The 15,008-nt window shown below is 47.4% G+C and overlaps 1 protein-coding gene across 1 annotated transcript in view; it reads left to right on the forward strand.

Moving 5' to 3' along the window:
* Positions 1 to 1,961: 1,961 nt before the first annotated feature.
* The window catches only part of LOC311139287 (microtubule-associated serine/threonine-protein kinase 1-like), a gene marked incomplete at both ends in the record, with an annotated part of 91,908 nt that continues 78,861 nt past the window's right edge, over positions 1,962 to 15,008 (forward strand). The window contains 2 exons of the mRNA XM_084174173.1: positions 1,962 to 2,000; positions 14,775 to 14,806. Of these exons, the coding sequence (XP_084030299.1) occupies positions 1,962 to 2,000; positions 14,775 to 14,806 (71 nt within the window). The remainder of the gene's footprint in view (positions 2,001 to 14,774; positions 14,807 to 15,008) is intronic.

The following is a 15,008-nucleotide window of genomic DNA, read 5'->3' on the forward strand; positions in this document are numbered from 1 at the left end:
CTGGATGGTCTAGCTGGACTGTGTGTGTGTGTGTTGTTGTGTGTGTACATGCTGCAGTGTTGCTCTGTGGGCTGACTGTGTCCTGGCTGAGGATGAGGTCATCATTGCATGCACTTGGACCGACCATATGTTACATAAAAACAGTGTGAAAGTCCTAATCCTCGACTGCAAAGCATTACGCAACCCCTCTCTTCCAAAGGGCAACCCATCTGTCCATCATCATCATCACAGGCAAACAAATATGATGAGAGGAACCCATTATAGTAGATCTGTAGATCTGTCGAATGGCCAACTGTCCAAGGGCAAACACCAGCCACTGTTTGTTCTCCTTCCTTTCACTCAGGTCATGCATTGTCTGACTGTCTGTTTCAGTTTGTTCACAAATGTTGAGGGCACCAAACCACGAGTAAAATATTCTCTATACTCAAGCCTTTTTCTGATGGAGAGAGACGTCAAAAGTTTCAGCTCCCTGCCCTCTAATCGTTCATGGTAATTTATTATGCAACAAGTGGATGACAACTGTTTGAGATCTAACCTGTTTGCTGCACATAGGCCTATTTCATCAAACTCCAGGACATAAAGATATTGGATATGGGCCAGGAATGATCGGTCATCCCTAGGGGGGTTAAATCCTGGATATGTCATGCATGATAAAGCTGATCCATGCTTGATCAACATCAGGTTAGTAGACTTACTGGATTCCATTTGCAAGGTCTCCTGATATGAGCTTTTGAGACCAACATACACTATGAAGAGATATTGCAAAAGGAAAAATATATATGTACAACATTTTGATTGTAGTGCTGGTTAAAAAAAAGAATGACAATGCAATGGCGCGAAGTAAAACTATCTAAAAGCCAAGGCACTCATTCGTAGGCTACGTGGCGCTGTCCATGGTCCTGAAGGACCAGTATGCACGTCCACACGCATGCGGTTCTCATCATTGCCCAACAATGTAGTAGTTCACCCATATTAGCCTAGTTATCTCATTATTCAGAACATGCGGTTCTCATCATTGCCCAACAATGTAGTAGTTCACCCATATTAGCCTAGTTATCCCCCCCCATTTGCCTGTGGCGAGAGAAGAGGGATGCTTAGTTCATCACACTGGCCCAGTTGCTGATTGCGCGTGGAGGAGGGGCGAGAGGGAATCCCGGGCGCGGAAGGGTTACAGATATCGCGTTATTGTCGTCGGTTATCAAAGGAAGTGAAGGTAGAAGAATGAATGGACTGCGGTATGCAGCCAGGGAGAAGAACATTCTCTCGAATTTTTAAAGGTTGAGCGTAAGGACGATGTGTTTTGTTATGTCATGGACTGTTATTGCCTTGGGAGTCCAAAGAAGTAGATAGATTCATGGGCGAATCAGCGGCAATGTCAACTGGACTGACTGAGCTCGAGGAAGCAGCTTTGCACGTCTCGAACCGTTGCTCAAGCAGCATCAACCGCGAAATGAAATTTCTGGTATATTGTGAACATTTAATGCTGTAGGTGTAACTTATTTTAGATACCGCCAAAGAATTGGTGCAGTAGACTATATTGCAAGTGAAGTCTCTAAAGAAATGTTGGTGGTCCACAAAGATGCTCTAAAAACAACCTGAAGAAGTGAAGGTGACAGTCGACTATCAACATGGGGCAATTATGAATCATTGACTTAAACATTTAATTAACCTATAGGCTACAGTGGAATAACTTTATTTTAAAGACGTAAAAGCCCGAAGACCCTGCTTGTTTCAGATGCTACGGGACATCTTAGCATTTGGTGGTTTTCAAGCGGTTCCTCAACGTGACACTGCACGCGCTTTGGCTCAAAGTGAGCAGCGCCGCCGTCTCGGCTGTGTTATTTGAGTGAGAACCGGACAGCCAGTGGATGCCGCAGAGTTGTTTGGGTTGAAACCGAAACAAGTGAAGGGTCAGGGGGCTGTTTTGGGGAAATCCCCATCCGACTGCGCCTTATTACGCCATGGATGACTCGGGGATAATTCGGCGTCGGAGGCTGCAGGTGAGGTTCGGGCGTAATGTGTTTGATAGTATCTCTCATTTGACAGTTAGTTATAGGTAGGCTACACTCATGTCAATAGAAATCGTACAGAATGTGCCATTGAGTTGAGATTATGTTCAATACAATCCTTTGGCTAATATGTTAATAACCAACTACCCATACACGACATCCTTTTTAGAGCATGTGTTATAACAACTGTGTTATGCATTTACGACTTAATATGCTCAGCTGCAGAAATCTTGATTTAATGTATCTCAGCAGAGGTCATATTCATAAGATACTTGGCGACTCTATGTCTATAATGCCACTCAAGGTAATAGCTCCATAATGAAAATGTACCGCCATGCATATTGATATGGCATGTTCATATTACTGAAGCCTACGTGTTCATCCATTATGAAGTAGCCTGGTTAAGTACGGGTCACCCCTCCCCCTTGGAGCGTGATTCAGTCAAGTGAACTGAGCTGAGTGGTCAGCCAGCCAGCCAGGCAGGCAAGCAGAGTGCCTTAGGGCCTCGTTAGGGCTGGGCAGTATAGTGATGAAGAGGAGGGAGGGATAGAGAGCTGGGGATGGAGAGACTGGGGTTGACCATTACACAGTTTCTTTACTGTGGTGGGACAATTCACTTCATGGCATTGTCAACACTCTCAATTCCAGTGTGTGTGAGTGTGTGTGGTCTGTGTCTGTGCACATATGCTTGACTTCACAGTATTTTATGTTTTATTTAACCTTTATTTAACCAGGAAATTCAATTAAGAACACATAATTAATTACAATGATGGCCTGGCAAGAGGCAAAAGGCAATGTAAGACAAAATGGACAACACAGACAGAAGACACTGGCAAACACAACAGCAAACAAATAGTGGATGTGTGTGTGTGTGTGTGTAGGCATGTGTGTGAAATAAAACATAAGGCAAAGCAAACTAGTGACATCGGGTGACATCTTGAAACATCTACATGTCTCAACAACAAGCATGAGTCATGAATGTGCATAAAGAAGATGTGTGTGTGTGCCAGTGTGCTTCTGTGTGTTTATGAGGATGGATAGTGTCTGGATGACCATCCAACAGCTCATCTCTCTGGAGTCTCATCATCCCAGCCAACACACACTCTCACAACCGTTAGTGTCTGTTTAAAATCCCCCTTCTGGTGCATCTCTCTGGAGTCTCATCATCCCAGCCAACACACACTCTCACAACTGTTAATGTCTGTTTAAAATCCCCCTTCTGGCGCATCTCTCTGCGCCATATGGTGACACACCCCACTCCCACAGAGAGCAGGTCAAGGGTCAGCCCCATGATGCACTGCTTCAACATGACTAACATGAAACAAACATCTTTGTATCCGCTCCAGACACTATCCCTCCAGCCTCCACCTACACATTTATAAACATGTACAGTATGTACAGTAGGATACAGGGGAAGGACCGATCTGAATAATGTGTGGGGTATTGAGGATGGTGTGCCTGCCAGTGGGGATGACATGACACTCCCATACTACAGCATCACCCTCTTCCCCAGCCCCTCTCCATCTGTCAGACATGGGACGGTAAGCCAATCACTGACACTGACTGAGGTGATGAGCAGGCCCCTGTCTAGGTCTGTCTAAGCCCCCAGACTCACTTTCTCACCATTGTCCTTTGTGTGTCCACGAAATGATGGGGCCAGCGGCGGTGTAGCTGTGGTGAGGGAGCCCATCCAGTACTAATTAGTTACAGCCAGGGCCATTTCTCCTCCGGCCCAGACATGAGGAGCTGAAGGGCATGACGTCAGACGACCATTTATAGTGCTGTTGTTTCTCATATCTCAGGGGAAACATGGCAGGGTCCGGCGGTAGCATTACTCTCTGCCTGCCTCTGTCTGATCCTCCTGGCTGGCTGGTGGGAGTCTTAGCAAGCCCATCTCATTATCAGAGAGCCTCACAGAGATTACTGCCAGGAAGTAGTCTGGAGGAAGATAATTAAAGTTGCACCATATTGCTGATATTGAGGTGTTGTGCAAAAGCTGAAGAACATACACACATCCAGGTGCTGGAGTTGTAGGTGAATTATTGAAAAATAAAAAGGAAAACGCTGCACACTGCTGCTCATGCTCCCAGGTGATATTTATTTATAACAACGTTTCGATCCTTAGGTCTTCATCAGGCATCCATATCCCAGGTGGGGTTGGAAGGTCCTATATATATGGGCAGTACTCAGTGACATCACTTCCTGAAACAGGAGGTAAAATATATACAATATCAACATTCAATGTATCAAAATATATGACCATACAAAAGGAATGTGATCAATATTTACGGTAATATAAATACTGTATACAGTTGAAGTGGGAAGTTTACGCACACCTTAGCCAAATACATTTCAACTCAGTTTTTCACAATTCCTGACATTTAATCCTAGTAAAAATTCCCTGTCTTAGGTCAGTGTCACGATCGCCAATAAAGTAGGACCAAAGCGCAGCGTTGGGAGTGAACATGACTTTAATGTTGAAATAACGACAAAACAAAACACGATCCGTAACGTCCTCAGTACACCGACTGAACATAGAACAAAAACCCACAAACACAAGGTGAAAACACACACTTTAAATATGGCTCCCAATCAGAGATAACGAGCCGACAGCTGACACTCGTTACCTCCGATTGGGAGTCACAAGACCAATTACCCCAAAAACACAAACAAATGAAACGCACCCATACCCAACACCACCAAATGAAATACACCCTGACTCTAACTACACAGTCCCAGAGCCAGAGTGTGACAGTACCCCCCCCCAAAGGCGCGGACTGCGACCGTGCCTAACTACAAGCAAACAGGGGAGGGCTGGGTGGGCATTCCTCCTCGGCGGCGGCTCCGGCTCCGGGCTTCCTCCCCACTTCCTCTCCAACCCCCCAAAGTACCCCTGGGCCTGTCTAGCCCCGCTGGCCGGAACCGGACTGACGTCACGCGCCCCTGGCTTGGTGCGAGGATCCTGGCTGGACGGCTCTGGCAGATCCCGGCTGGACGGCTCTGGCGGATCCCGGCTGGACGGCTCTGGTGGATCCCGGCTGGACGGCTCTGGCGGATCCCGGCTGGACGGCTCTGGCGGATCCTGGCTGGACGGCTCTGGCGGATCCCGGCTGGACGGCTCTGGCGGATCCCGGCTGGAAGGCTCTGGCGGATCCCGGCTGGACGGCTCTGGCGGATCCCGGCTGGACGGCTCTGGCGGATCCCGGCTGGACGGCTCTGGCGGATCCTGGCTGGACGGCTCTGGCGGATCCTGGCTGGACGGCTCTGGCGGATCCTGGCTGGACGGCTCATGGCTGGCTGACGGATCTGGCTGCTCATGGCTGGCTGACGGATCTGGCCGCTCATGGATGGCTGACGGATCTGGCTGCTCATGGCTGGCTGACGGATCTGGCTGCTCATGGCTGGCGGAAGGATCTGGCTGCTCATGGCTGGCGGAAGGATCTGGCTGCTCATGGCTGGCGGAAGGCTCTGGCTGATCCTGTCTGGCGGACGGCTCTGGCTGATCCTGTCTGGCGGACGGCTCTGGCTGGACAGGGCTGACGACGCACCCCGTAGGCTCGGTGCGTTGAGCAGGGACAGGCCGGGCTGGGCTGGCGAAACGCACCACAGACTTGGTGCGGGGCGCAGGAACAGGCCGAGCTGGGCTGGCGACGCACCCCGTAGGCTTGGTGCGTTGAGCAGGAACAGACAGAACCGCACTGGGGACACACACCCCTGGCCCTACACGGGGATCAGGAACGGGCCGGACCGGACTGGAAACACCCCCCAGTACCTCTCGCCGTGCCTCCACACTTTCCATCCCCTTCGTAACCAGTGGCCCCCTTAAACTGGCGGCCATCTCTGCCAACCTCTTGCACTCCTCCGGGCCGTACACCTTCTGCCCCGACGTCGTGAGCCCCCCCCTAAAAATTTTCTGGGGGTCTCTCCTCTCGGTGGACCAGGCCTCCATAGTCCTCTCCCAACCTTCGCTCTTCTGGCTCCACCACTCGTATTCCAACTGCTGCTTGGTCTCGTTGTGGTGGGTTTTTCTGTCACGATCGCCAATAAAGTAGGACCAAAGCGCAGCGTTGGGAGTGAACATGACTTTAATGTTGAAATAACGACAAAACAAAACACGATCCGTAACGTCCTCAGTACACCGACTGAACATAGAACAAAAACCCACAAACACAAGGTGAAAACACACACTTTAAATATGGCTCCCAATCAGAGATAACGAGCCGACAGCTGACACTCGTTACCTCCGATTGGGAGTCACAAGACCAATTACCCCAAAAACACAAACAAATGAAACGCACCCATACCCAACACCACCAAATGAAATACACCCTGACTCTAACTACACAGTCCCAGAGCCAGAGTGTGACAGTCAGTTAGGATCACCACTTTATTTTTAGAATGTGAAATGTCAGAATAATAGTAGAGAGAATGATTTATTTCAGATGTTATTTCTTTCATCACATTCCCAGTGGGTCAGAAGTTTACATACACTCAATTAGTATTTGGTAGCATTGCCTTTAAATTGTTTAACTTGGGTCAAACGTTTCGGGTAGCCTTCCACAAGCTTCCCACAATAAATTGGGTGAATTTTGGACCATTCCTCCTGACAGAGCTGGTGTAACGGAGTCAGGTTTGTAGGCCTCCTTGCTCGCACACGCTTTTTCAGTTCTGCCCACAAATGTTCTATAGGATTGAGGTCAGGGCTTTGTGATGGCCACTCCAATACCTTGACTTTGTTGTCCTTAAGCCATTTTGCCACAACTTTGGAAGTATGCTTGGGGTCATTGTACATTTGGAAGACCCATTTGCGACCCAGCTTTAACTTCCTGACTGATGTCTTGAGGTGTTGCTTCAATATATCCACATAATTTTCCTTCCTCGTGATGCCATCTATTATGTGAAGTGCACCAGTCCCTCCTGCAGCAAAACACCCCCACAGCATGATGCTGCCACCCCCGTGCTTCACGGTTGGGATGGTGTTCTTCGGCTTGCAAGCAGCCCCCTTTTTTCTCCAAACATAATGATGGTCATTATGGCCAAATAGTTCTATTTTTGTTTCATCAGACCAGAGGACATTTCTCCAAAAAGTACGATCTTTTTCCCCATGTGCAGTTGCAAACCGTAGTCTGGCATTTTTATGGCGGTTTTGGAGCAGTGGCTTCTTCCTTGCTGAGTGGCCTTTCAGGTTATATCGATATAGGACTTGTTTTACTGTGGATATAGATACTTTTGTACCTGTTTCCTCCAGCATCTTCACAAGGTCCTTTGCTGTTGTTCTGGGATTGATTTGCACATTTCGCACCAAAGTACGTTCATCTCTAGGAGACAGAACGCATCTCCTTCCTGAGTGGTATGACGGCTGCGTGGTCCCATGGTGTTTATACTTGTGTACTATTGTTTGTACAGATGAACGTGGTACCTTCAGGCGTTTGGAAATTGCTCCCAAGGATGAACCAGAATTGTGGAGGTCTACAAAAAAAATTTCTGAGGTCTTGGCTGATTTCTTTTGATTTTCCCATTATGTCAAGCAAAGAGGCACTGGGTTTGAAGGTAGGCCTTGAAATACATCCACAGGTACACCTCCAATATACTCAAATGATGTCAGTTAGCCTATCAGAAGCTTCTAAAACCATGACATCATTTTCTGGAATTTTCCAAGCTGTTTAAAGGCACCGCCATCTTAACGTATGTAAACTTCTGACCCACTGGAATTGTGATACAGTGAATTATAAGTGAAATAATCTGTCTGTAAACAATTGTTGGAAAAATTACTTGTGTCATGCACAAAGTAGATGTCCTAACCGACTTGCCAAAACGATAGATTGTTAACAAGAAATTTGTGGAGTGGTTGAAAAACTAGTTTTAATTACTCCAACCTAAGTGTATGTAAACTTCCGACTTCAACTGTATACAGTTGAAGTCGGAAGTTTACATACACCTTAGCCAAATACATTTAAACTCAGTTCTAAAACATTTGACCAGTAGTGTATATTCAGTTAGGATGAAAAAAAGCACACAATAATTCAGACATTTTGAAACTGTTTTAAGTCGAACTCCTTGTTAAGGCCTGATATTGAGGTGTTTCCATAATTCTAGAGCTGATACCTCTTTCTGCATTAGTGACATCTCATCATACATCACAATCACTTGTATTCTATTAATTAGGTATTCTTATTGAAAGGATAAAACCCCTTGAGACGCACCATCTCGTGTTGAAACGGTCATCAGCGCAGCACTTTCTGCTCTGGGCTGAATACACAAGCATGTTGTGGAGCATCCGGTGGAACACAGACTCGTAACTGGGAGATCAACCTCCCCCCTGGGCCACAGCAGAGTATACTGTACTGTACACAGCATTACAATCAGGCAATAGAAACATGAACCTGAACTGTATTTGTAATGCTGCCAACCACAGCAATCACAGGACAATAGAGTCTATTTGAATATTCATAGACATTTGACATACGTTTTGTCATTTTGTCATGAACATCCCAATGTGGATGCGACTCAGAGGGACCATTTAGACTCTATAGGAGCCCACTCCTCAACCCACAGTGTAGAACCTTCTGGAAGAGCAGTCATCCTCGTCAGAAAGATGGGGTAAATATAGAGTATAATTGTTTTGCTTTCAAATCTGTGATTAGTCAGTGGGAACATTAACGTTGTGACAGAGCTCCATCTGTCGTCATTCCGCTCCAGATCCATCAGATTCAGAGCACCAACCTCCACCGTCAGCCAGTCGCTGTGCTTTTAGTGTGTTTAACGCTCGGAGAGCGGAAACTCAATTACAATCCCTTTCATTAGTGTCAGCTTCCTGGATTGACTGAGTCAATGGCCGACAGAGGAACAAAATGACACAATGGCTGGCCATTGATTAAGTCTAGATTTCAGTGGGACATGAGATCTCCCAATCTGGCCCTGACAAAGTGAGAGAGCATTAGAATGTTGGTTCAACAATGAAAATCATGTTGTTCGTAGGGCAGATTGAGTTGATAGGATACATTGGCTCTTGAGCAGCTAATCTCCTCTCCTGATCTCATTTGGTATTTTTGAACCTACACACTTCCCTGAATCTCTTTACTATATATCTTCTATATCCCACTACTGAGTTGGCTCTTTGGAGTGACCTCCTCCTAAGTATCCCCGGTCCATGGTTCTGATTCCTTCCTCCAAGGTAGGACCAGAGACATTAGTGAAAGCGAGACACCCCACTCCCTCACTCTGGTCTACTTATTGCCCCCGCCTCGCAGATGGGGTGCCCAAGAAGCATCTCACTGGCAAATGTTTTGGGGGCGGGGCAGGTGGGGAGAGCAGGGAACTGACGATAAGTGGACCATAGCCATTGGTCTCACACAGAAAAGTATGCTCGTGCGAGAGAGGGAACACCAATTTACACAGACAGGAACCTTGACCATTGTTTCCAATGGTAAACTGCCTGTAAGACATATTAATTTATCTACCATCTGTCCATGGTCCAGATTCCTTCTGTTAAGGTAGAGCCCTGTCCATGGTGCTGATAACTTCCTCCAAGGTAGAGCCCTGTCCATGGTGCTGATAATTTCCTCCAAGGTAGAGCCCTGTCCATGGTGCTGAGTCCTTCCTCCAAGGTAGAGCCCTGTCCATGGTGCTGATTCCTTCCTCCAAGGTAGAGCCCTGTCCATGGTGCTGAGTCCTTCCTCCAAGATAGAGCCCTGTCAATGGTGCGGATTCCTTTCTCCAAGGTAGAACCCTGTGCATGGTTCTAATTCCTTCCTGCAGTGCAGGACATTTAAAACTTGTAGTGTATTTTAAGTTTAAAAAGGCTTCTGAAGTTTGTAATTTACACTTAGACATGTCAGTGTTGATTTTCCCTTGCGTAAAATGTATCAACCCCGACAAACATTTCCATTAATTATAATCAACATAATAAGTCACATTTCCTGTTGCTGCTGGATTATTTTCCTGAGGTAGCAAACTGGCTCAAATTAAGATCCTACACCTGTAGGGTCCTGTGCATGGTTCTGATTCCTTCCTCCCAGACAAAATAGAAGGACGCAATCTCTTTGATGCACCACATTGTTCTCTTTGTTGTCTAGACATGCTTCAGACATGCCACAGCAGTAAAGGGCCCCACTGAGGACATCAGACAATGAGCAGACTCATTTTGATTCAATGCCGTAGTCGGTGTAGTGCATTCTGCTTTGTTCCTTTGGTTTTAAACCTCTAAATTCTGAAGGTTTCTCTTCATTCGTTCTTACTCTTACTAGTCTGCACTTGTAGCATAAAAATATCTCCACTCCTTGTGTGTCAAAGCGAACTAGATATTCTCTTCATAATCATGTTGTGAGAGGTTACATTGACTTTGATTAGTCCTGGATGAAAAAGTATGCGCAATGCAGAGTATCTATTGAAAGTGCATTTCAGTGCAGGCATAGACTCAATATGGATCTATGCAACAGCCCTTAAAGTGGCAATTATAAAGTGAATTACTGGTATTTACAGTATGACGGGTATAAGCCAGATAGCTTTATGATGTGGTGTCTGAGATATGTTCATACACTCTCCCCCATCACTAGTCTCTCTGCACTGTCTTCCCTCCATCCACCCTTTCAAGTCATGTTGTACAGAGCTCTGATGGCTCAGGGTCAATTAGTCTGATCAATGGAGGACGAGTGAGGAGGAATCAATAGGTTGAATATTCGGTCGTCCTTGTAAAGAGGGATTTGTGTCTATTAACACGTAAACCCATGAGAGGAGCTTAATATACACCAACAACTATCGATAACCTTCGGTTTGTGCTGGGTGTAAAACACATGTGAGAATCTGACTTTACAATGGTGAGGTTACTTCTCTTTTGATCCAAAATGGTTTCTTTCATATTCACTCATCAATCAAGGCCCTACTGCCTTCTCTCCCAAGCATTCCTAGCTTTTACCAGCTCTCTCTGGGGTAAGACTAAATCTGTGGAGTGTTCCGTTTGACCCTTCAAGGTAACTGAATGTTGAAAGTATTCTGCTATGTGGGAGGTTTGTCCCTTGGATACAAAGACATTCCTCTAGACAAGCACTCACTGTGGAGAGGGTTTCTCTAGTTGTTCAAGAGGGAGAACCTTATGAAGAGGATCACACACACGCACACACATTATACAGTCTATAGCCTATAGTGATGGGGAAAAAAACGATACAGTTAGATATCGCAACATAATTTTTGGATGATATTAAGTATTGATTTGTAATAATAAATAATAAAAATTGTTTTAGAGCTAGTCTGCTGTACCTGCACCAAAACTCTGGTATTTTGCATCCTATAGCTTGTTCTCCATCTTCCTTTTAAATAGTGAGCCAACATGTTTTCAGAAGTTTTATTTCCATGACTGATCAAAACTCATTTTCTTATTCTCTCTCTAGTCTCTCTGCAGCAGACATATAGTGAGCAATATGTTTGGAACACCAAATCGCAATATATATAGAATCATGACAATCGCAGTACATATCGTATTGTCTCCTAAGTATTGTGATAATATCGTAGTACCTGGAAATTCACAGCCCTAATAGCTTATAGTATACATGTAAGCACACACACACACACTCACAAACAAACATACACTTTAGCTCAAGATTAACCTAATTGTATTGATTGTCACTGGTTGCCTGTCAGTCAATGCTAATGGCATCTTGACTGAGTCACCCCTCTTTGACAGGAGTGGATGTGGAGTGGCTAATGCATTAATTAGCGCTCTACACAACACACACCTGGGAAACGGGCTCAATGTTAGTCACCAAAATAATGCCTGTGAGCGTTTGGACTTTCTGGATCCGCGTTTCTCTCCATTATCTCTCTATTCACCTCTTCTTGGCCTTCTCTCTTGGCCCCTCTTTCCCCCAATTTATTTTGCATTACCTCTTGGTCAATTTGCAATTTCTCTGTCTCTTTCATGTTCTACATGTATGTCTGGAAAGAGTGGGAGTCTGTTGCAGTGAATGTGTGTGTGTTAGAAGTAAGCAGTCAGGGACACAGACAGAGGCAGAATCAGGCTCAGGTGGAGGCTGAAGCTCTAGCCACCACAGAGCTTAAAGGGATAGTTCACCCAAATTACAAAATGACACATTGGTTTCCTTACCCCAAAAGCAGTCTATAGACAAGGTATGACAGCAATCCATGCATTAGTTTTATTTTCCTGCCATTGTTTTCAAATGCTAATGTTTTAGCATTTGGGGCACAAATCCCATTCAAGTCATGGTACCAATATTAGCATTTGTCGCGCACCAAATCCTCCGAAAGTATCTAAAATTGATTGTGAATCTCAACAAAGTCACTGTCACGCCCTGGCTCTGGGGACAATGTTATGTTGAGCCAGGGTGTGTAATTCTATGTTTGATTTTTCTATGTTGGTCTGAGTGACTCCCAATCAGAGGCAACGAGTGTCAGCTGGGTGTCTCTGATTGGGAGCCATATTTAACTGTCTGTCTTTCACGTTGTGTTTGTGGTTTCTTGTTCGTGTTGGTGTGTGTTTACCATAGACGTCACGTTTTTCGTTGGTTGTTTTGATCGTGTGATCATTTAATAAATATATAATATGTTCACCCGCAACGCTGCGCCTTGGTCTCTCCATGACGATCGTGACAGAAGAAACCACCTAAACCAGACCAAGCAGCGTGTCCAGGAGCCATCGCTGGCAGATCTCCGTGGCAGCCTCGACTGGGTCAAGCCTAGTGAGGAGCAGAGAGGGTGGACTTGGGACCAGTTGAGGAGGAGCTTCGACTGGGTCAAGCCCATTGAGGAGCTGAATGGCGAGAGTTGGAGACAGAGGAGCGAGAGTTGGGCGAGAACGATGGAGGCCTGGCCCACGGGGAGGAGAGACCCCCAGAATTTTTTTAGGGGGGGGCTAACAACGTCGGGGCAGCAGGAGGCCGCGATAGAGCGGTCCAGCGGGTTGGCAGAGGAGGCCGCCAGGTTACGGGAGTCACTGGTCACCAGGGGGAAGGAGGTTGTAGAGGCACGGCGAGAGGTACTGGCGTGTGTTGCCAGTCCGGTCCGGCCTGTTCCTGATCCCCAAGTAGGGCCAGTGGTGTGTGTTCCCAGTACGGTCCGGCCTGTTCCTGCCACTCCCACCAAGTCAGTGGTGCGTTTCGTCAGCCCGGCGCGGCCCGTTCCTGCTCCCCGCCCCAAGTCAGTGGTGTGCGTCGTCAGCCCGGTCCGGCCCATTCCTGCTCCCCGCACCAAGTCAGTGGTGCGCGTCGTCAGCCCGGTCTGGCCCATTCTTGCTCCCCGCACCAAGTCAGTGGTGCGCGTCGTCAGCCCGGTCCAGCCCATTCCTGCTCCCTGCACCAAGTCAGTGGTGCGCGTCGTCAGCCCGGTCCGGCCCATTCCTGCTCCCCGCACCAAGTCAGTGGTGCGCGTCGTCAGCCCGGTCCGGCCCATTCCTGCTCCCCGCACCAAGTCAGTGGTGTGCGTCGTCAGCCCGGTCCGGCCCATTCCTGCTCCCCGCACCAAGTCAGGGGTGCGCTTCGTCAGCCCGGTCCGGCCCATTCCTGCTCCCCGCACCAAGGCAGTGGTGCGCTTCGTCAGCCCGGCTCGGCCCGTTCCTGCTCCCCGCACCAAGTCAGTGGTGTGCTTCGTCAGCCCAGTCCGGCCTGTCCCTGCTCCACGCACCAAGCCTACGGTGTGCGTCGTCAGCCTGGTAAGGCCCGTTCCTCCTCCACGCACAAAGCCAGGGGTGCGCGTCGTCAGTCCAGCACAACCCGTGCCTGGGTCATGTCCGGAGCCGGATCCGCCGCCTAGGCGGAGTGCCCACCCGGTCCCTCCCCTGTGGGATTTAGTTGGCGCGGTCGGAGTCCGCGCCTTTAGGGGGGGTACTGTCACGCCCTGGCTCTGGGGACAATGTTATGTTGAGCCAGGGTGTGTAATTATATGTTTGATTTTTCTATGTTGGTCTGAGTGACTCCCAATCAGAGGCAACGAGTGTCAGCTGGGTGTCTCTGATTGGGAGCCATATTTAACTGTCTGTCTTTCACGTTGTGTTTGTGGTTTCTTGTTCGTGTTGGTGTGTGTTTACCATAGACGTCACGTTTTTCGTTGGTTGTTTTGATCGTGTGATCATTTAATAAATATATAATATGTTCACCCGCAACGCTGCGCCTTGGTCTCTCCATGACGATCGTGACAGTCACTTATAGATGATTTGAACATGATGCGTGAAAAATGCTAATATCAGTACCATGACTTGAATGGGATTTGTGCCACAAATGCTAAAACGCTAGCATTTGAAAACTGCCAGGGAAACTAAACCAGTGCCTCAGTGAGAAGCATTTCAAAGAGCCAGGCTGGGCTGGCGTAGGATCTGGCACTTCTCAATCCGCTTTTCATTCAGGGTACACAGCGTTTGCTGCTGTTGCAGCCCAGTGTTCTGGGTCCATCTGGGACCCAGGGGAGAGATAGGAGGATGGACACACTGTTCTGCTCTGCTCAGGGAACACAGAGACAGACAGAGAGCGAGAGAAACAGAGAGAATTCAAGGGAATTCACAAACAAAGACACACAGAATACCATGTACTGTATATAATAAGAATGACAGTCTTCATAGCAGAGGCGAGGTCCAAGTGGACTAAGAGATTGAAGGGAGGTGTCATATCATAACATTCCATTGCTTAGCTTATGTACTAATGTGGTGAGGTGACGTACAGGGTATCTGTTTCTCTCCTTTTAACCACCTTGTAACCTGTGAATCCCTCTAATGTTACCAGTACCTGATCTCTGTTGTCCTCTCTTTTTCTGCCTTTCTTCCAGAAGGATCTGCCACTGCCCCGCAAGAACAGCAGGTTAGTACAGTCCCTCCCTCCTGGCCAACTGGGCACTCCATATGGAACACACCCCTAGCCAGGGGAAGTGGGTGTTTGGAAACAACAACTATTTTATCAGCCGAGGGCTCTACTGTCCTGGTTGGAAGATTTCATCTGTGTTGAATCCCTTTTGAGACATGATTAGCATTTCAACACCCTATTGAGGGGTTGAGGATACTCT

The sequence above is a fragment of the Coregonus lavaretus genome (genome assembly GCF_964263955.1).
Source record: "Coregonus lavaretus genome assembly, chromosome: 2".
In the NCBI taxonomy this organism is placed as follows: domain Eukaryota; kingdom Metazoa; phylum Chordata; class Actinopteri; order Salmoniformes; family Salmonidae; genus Coregonus; species Coregonus lavaretus.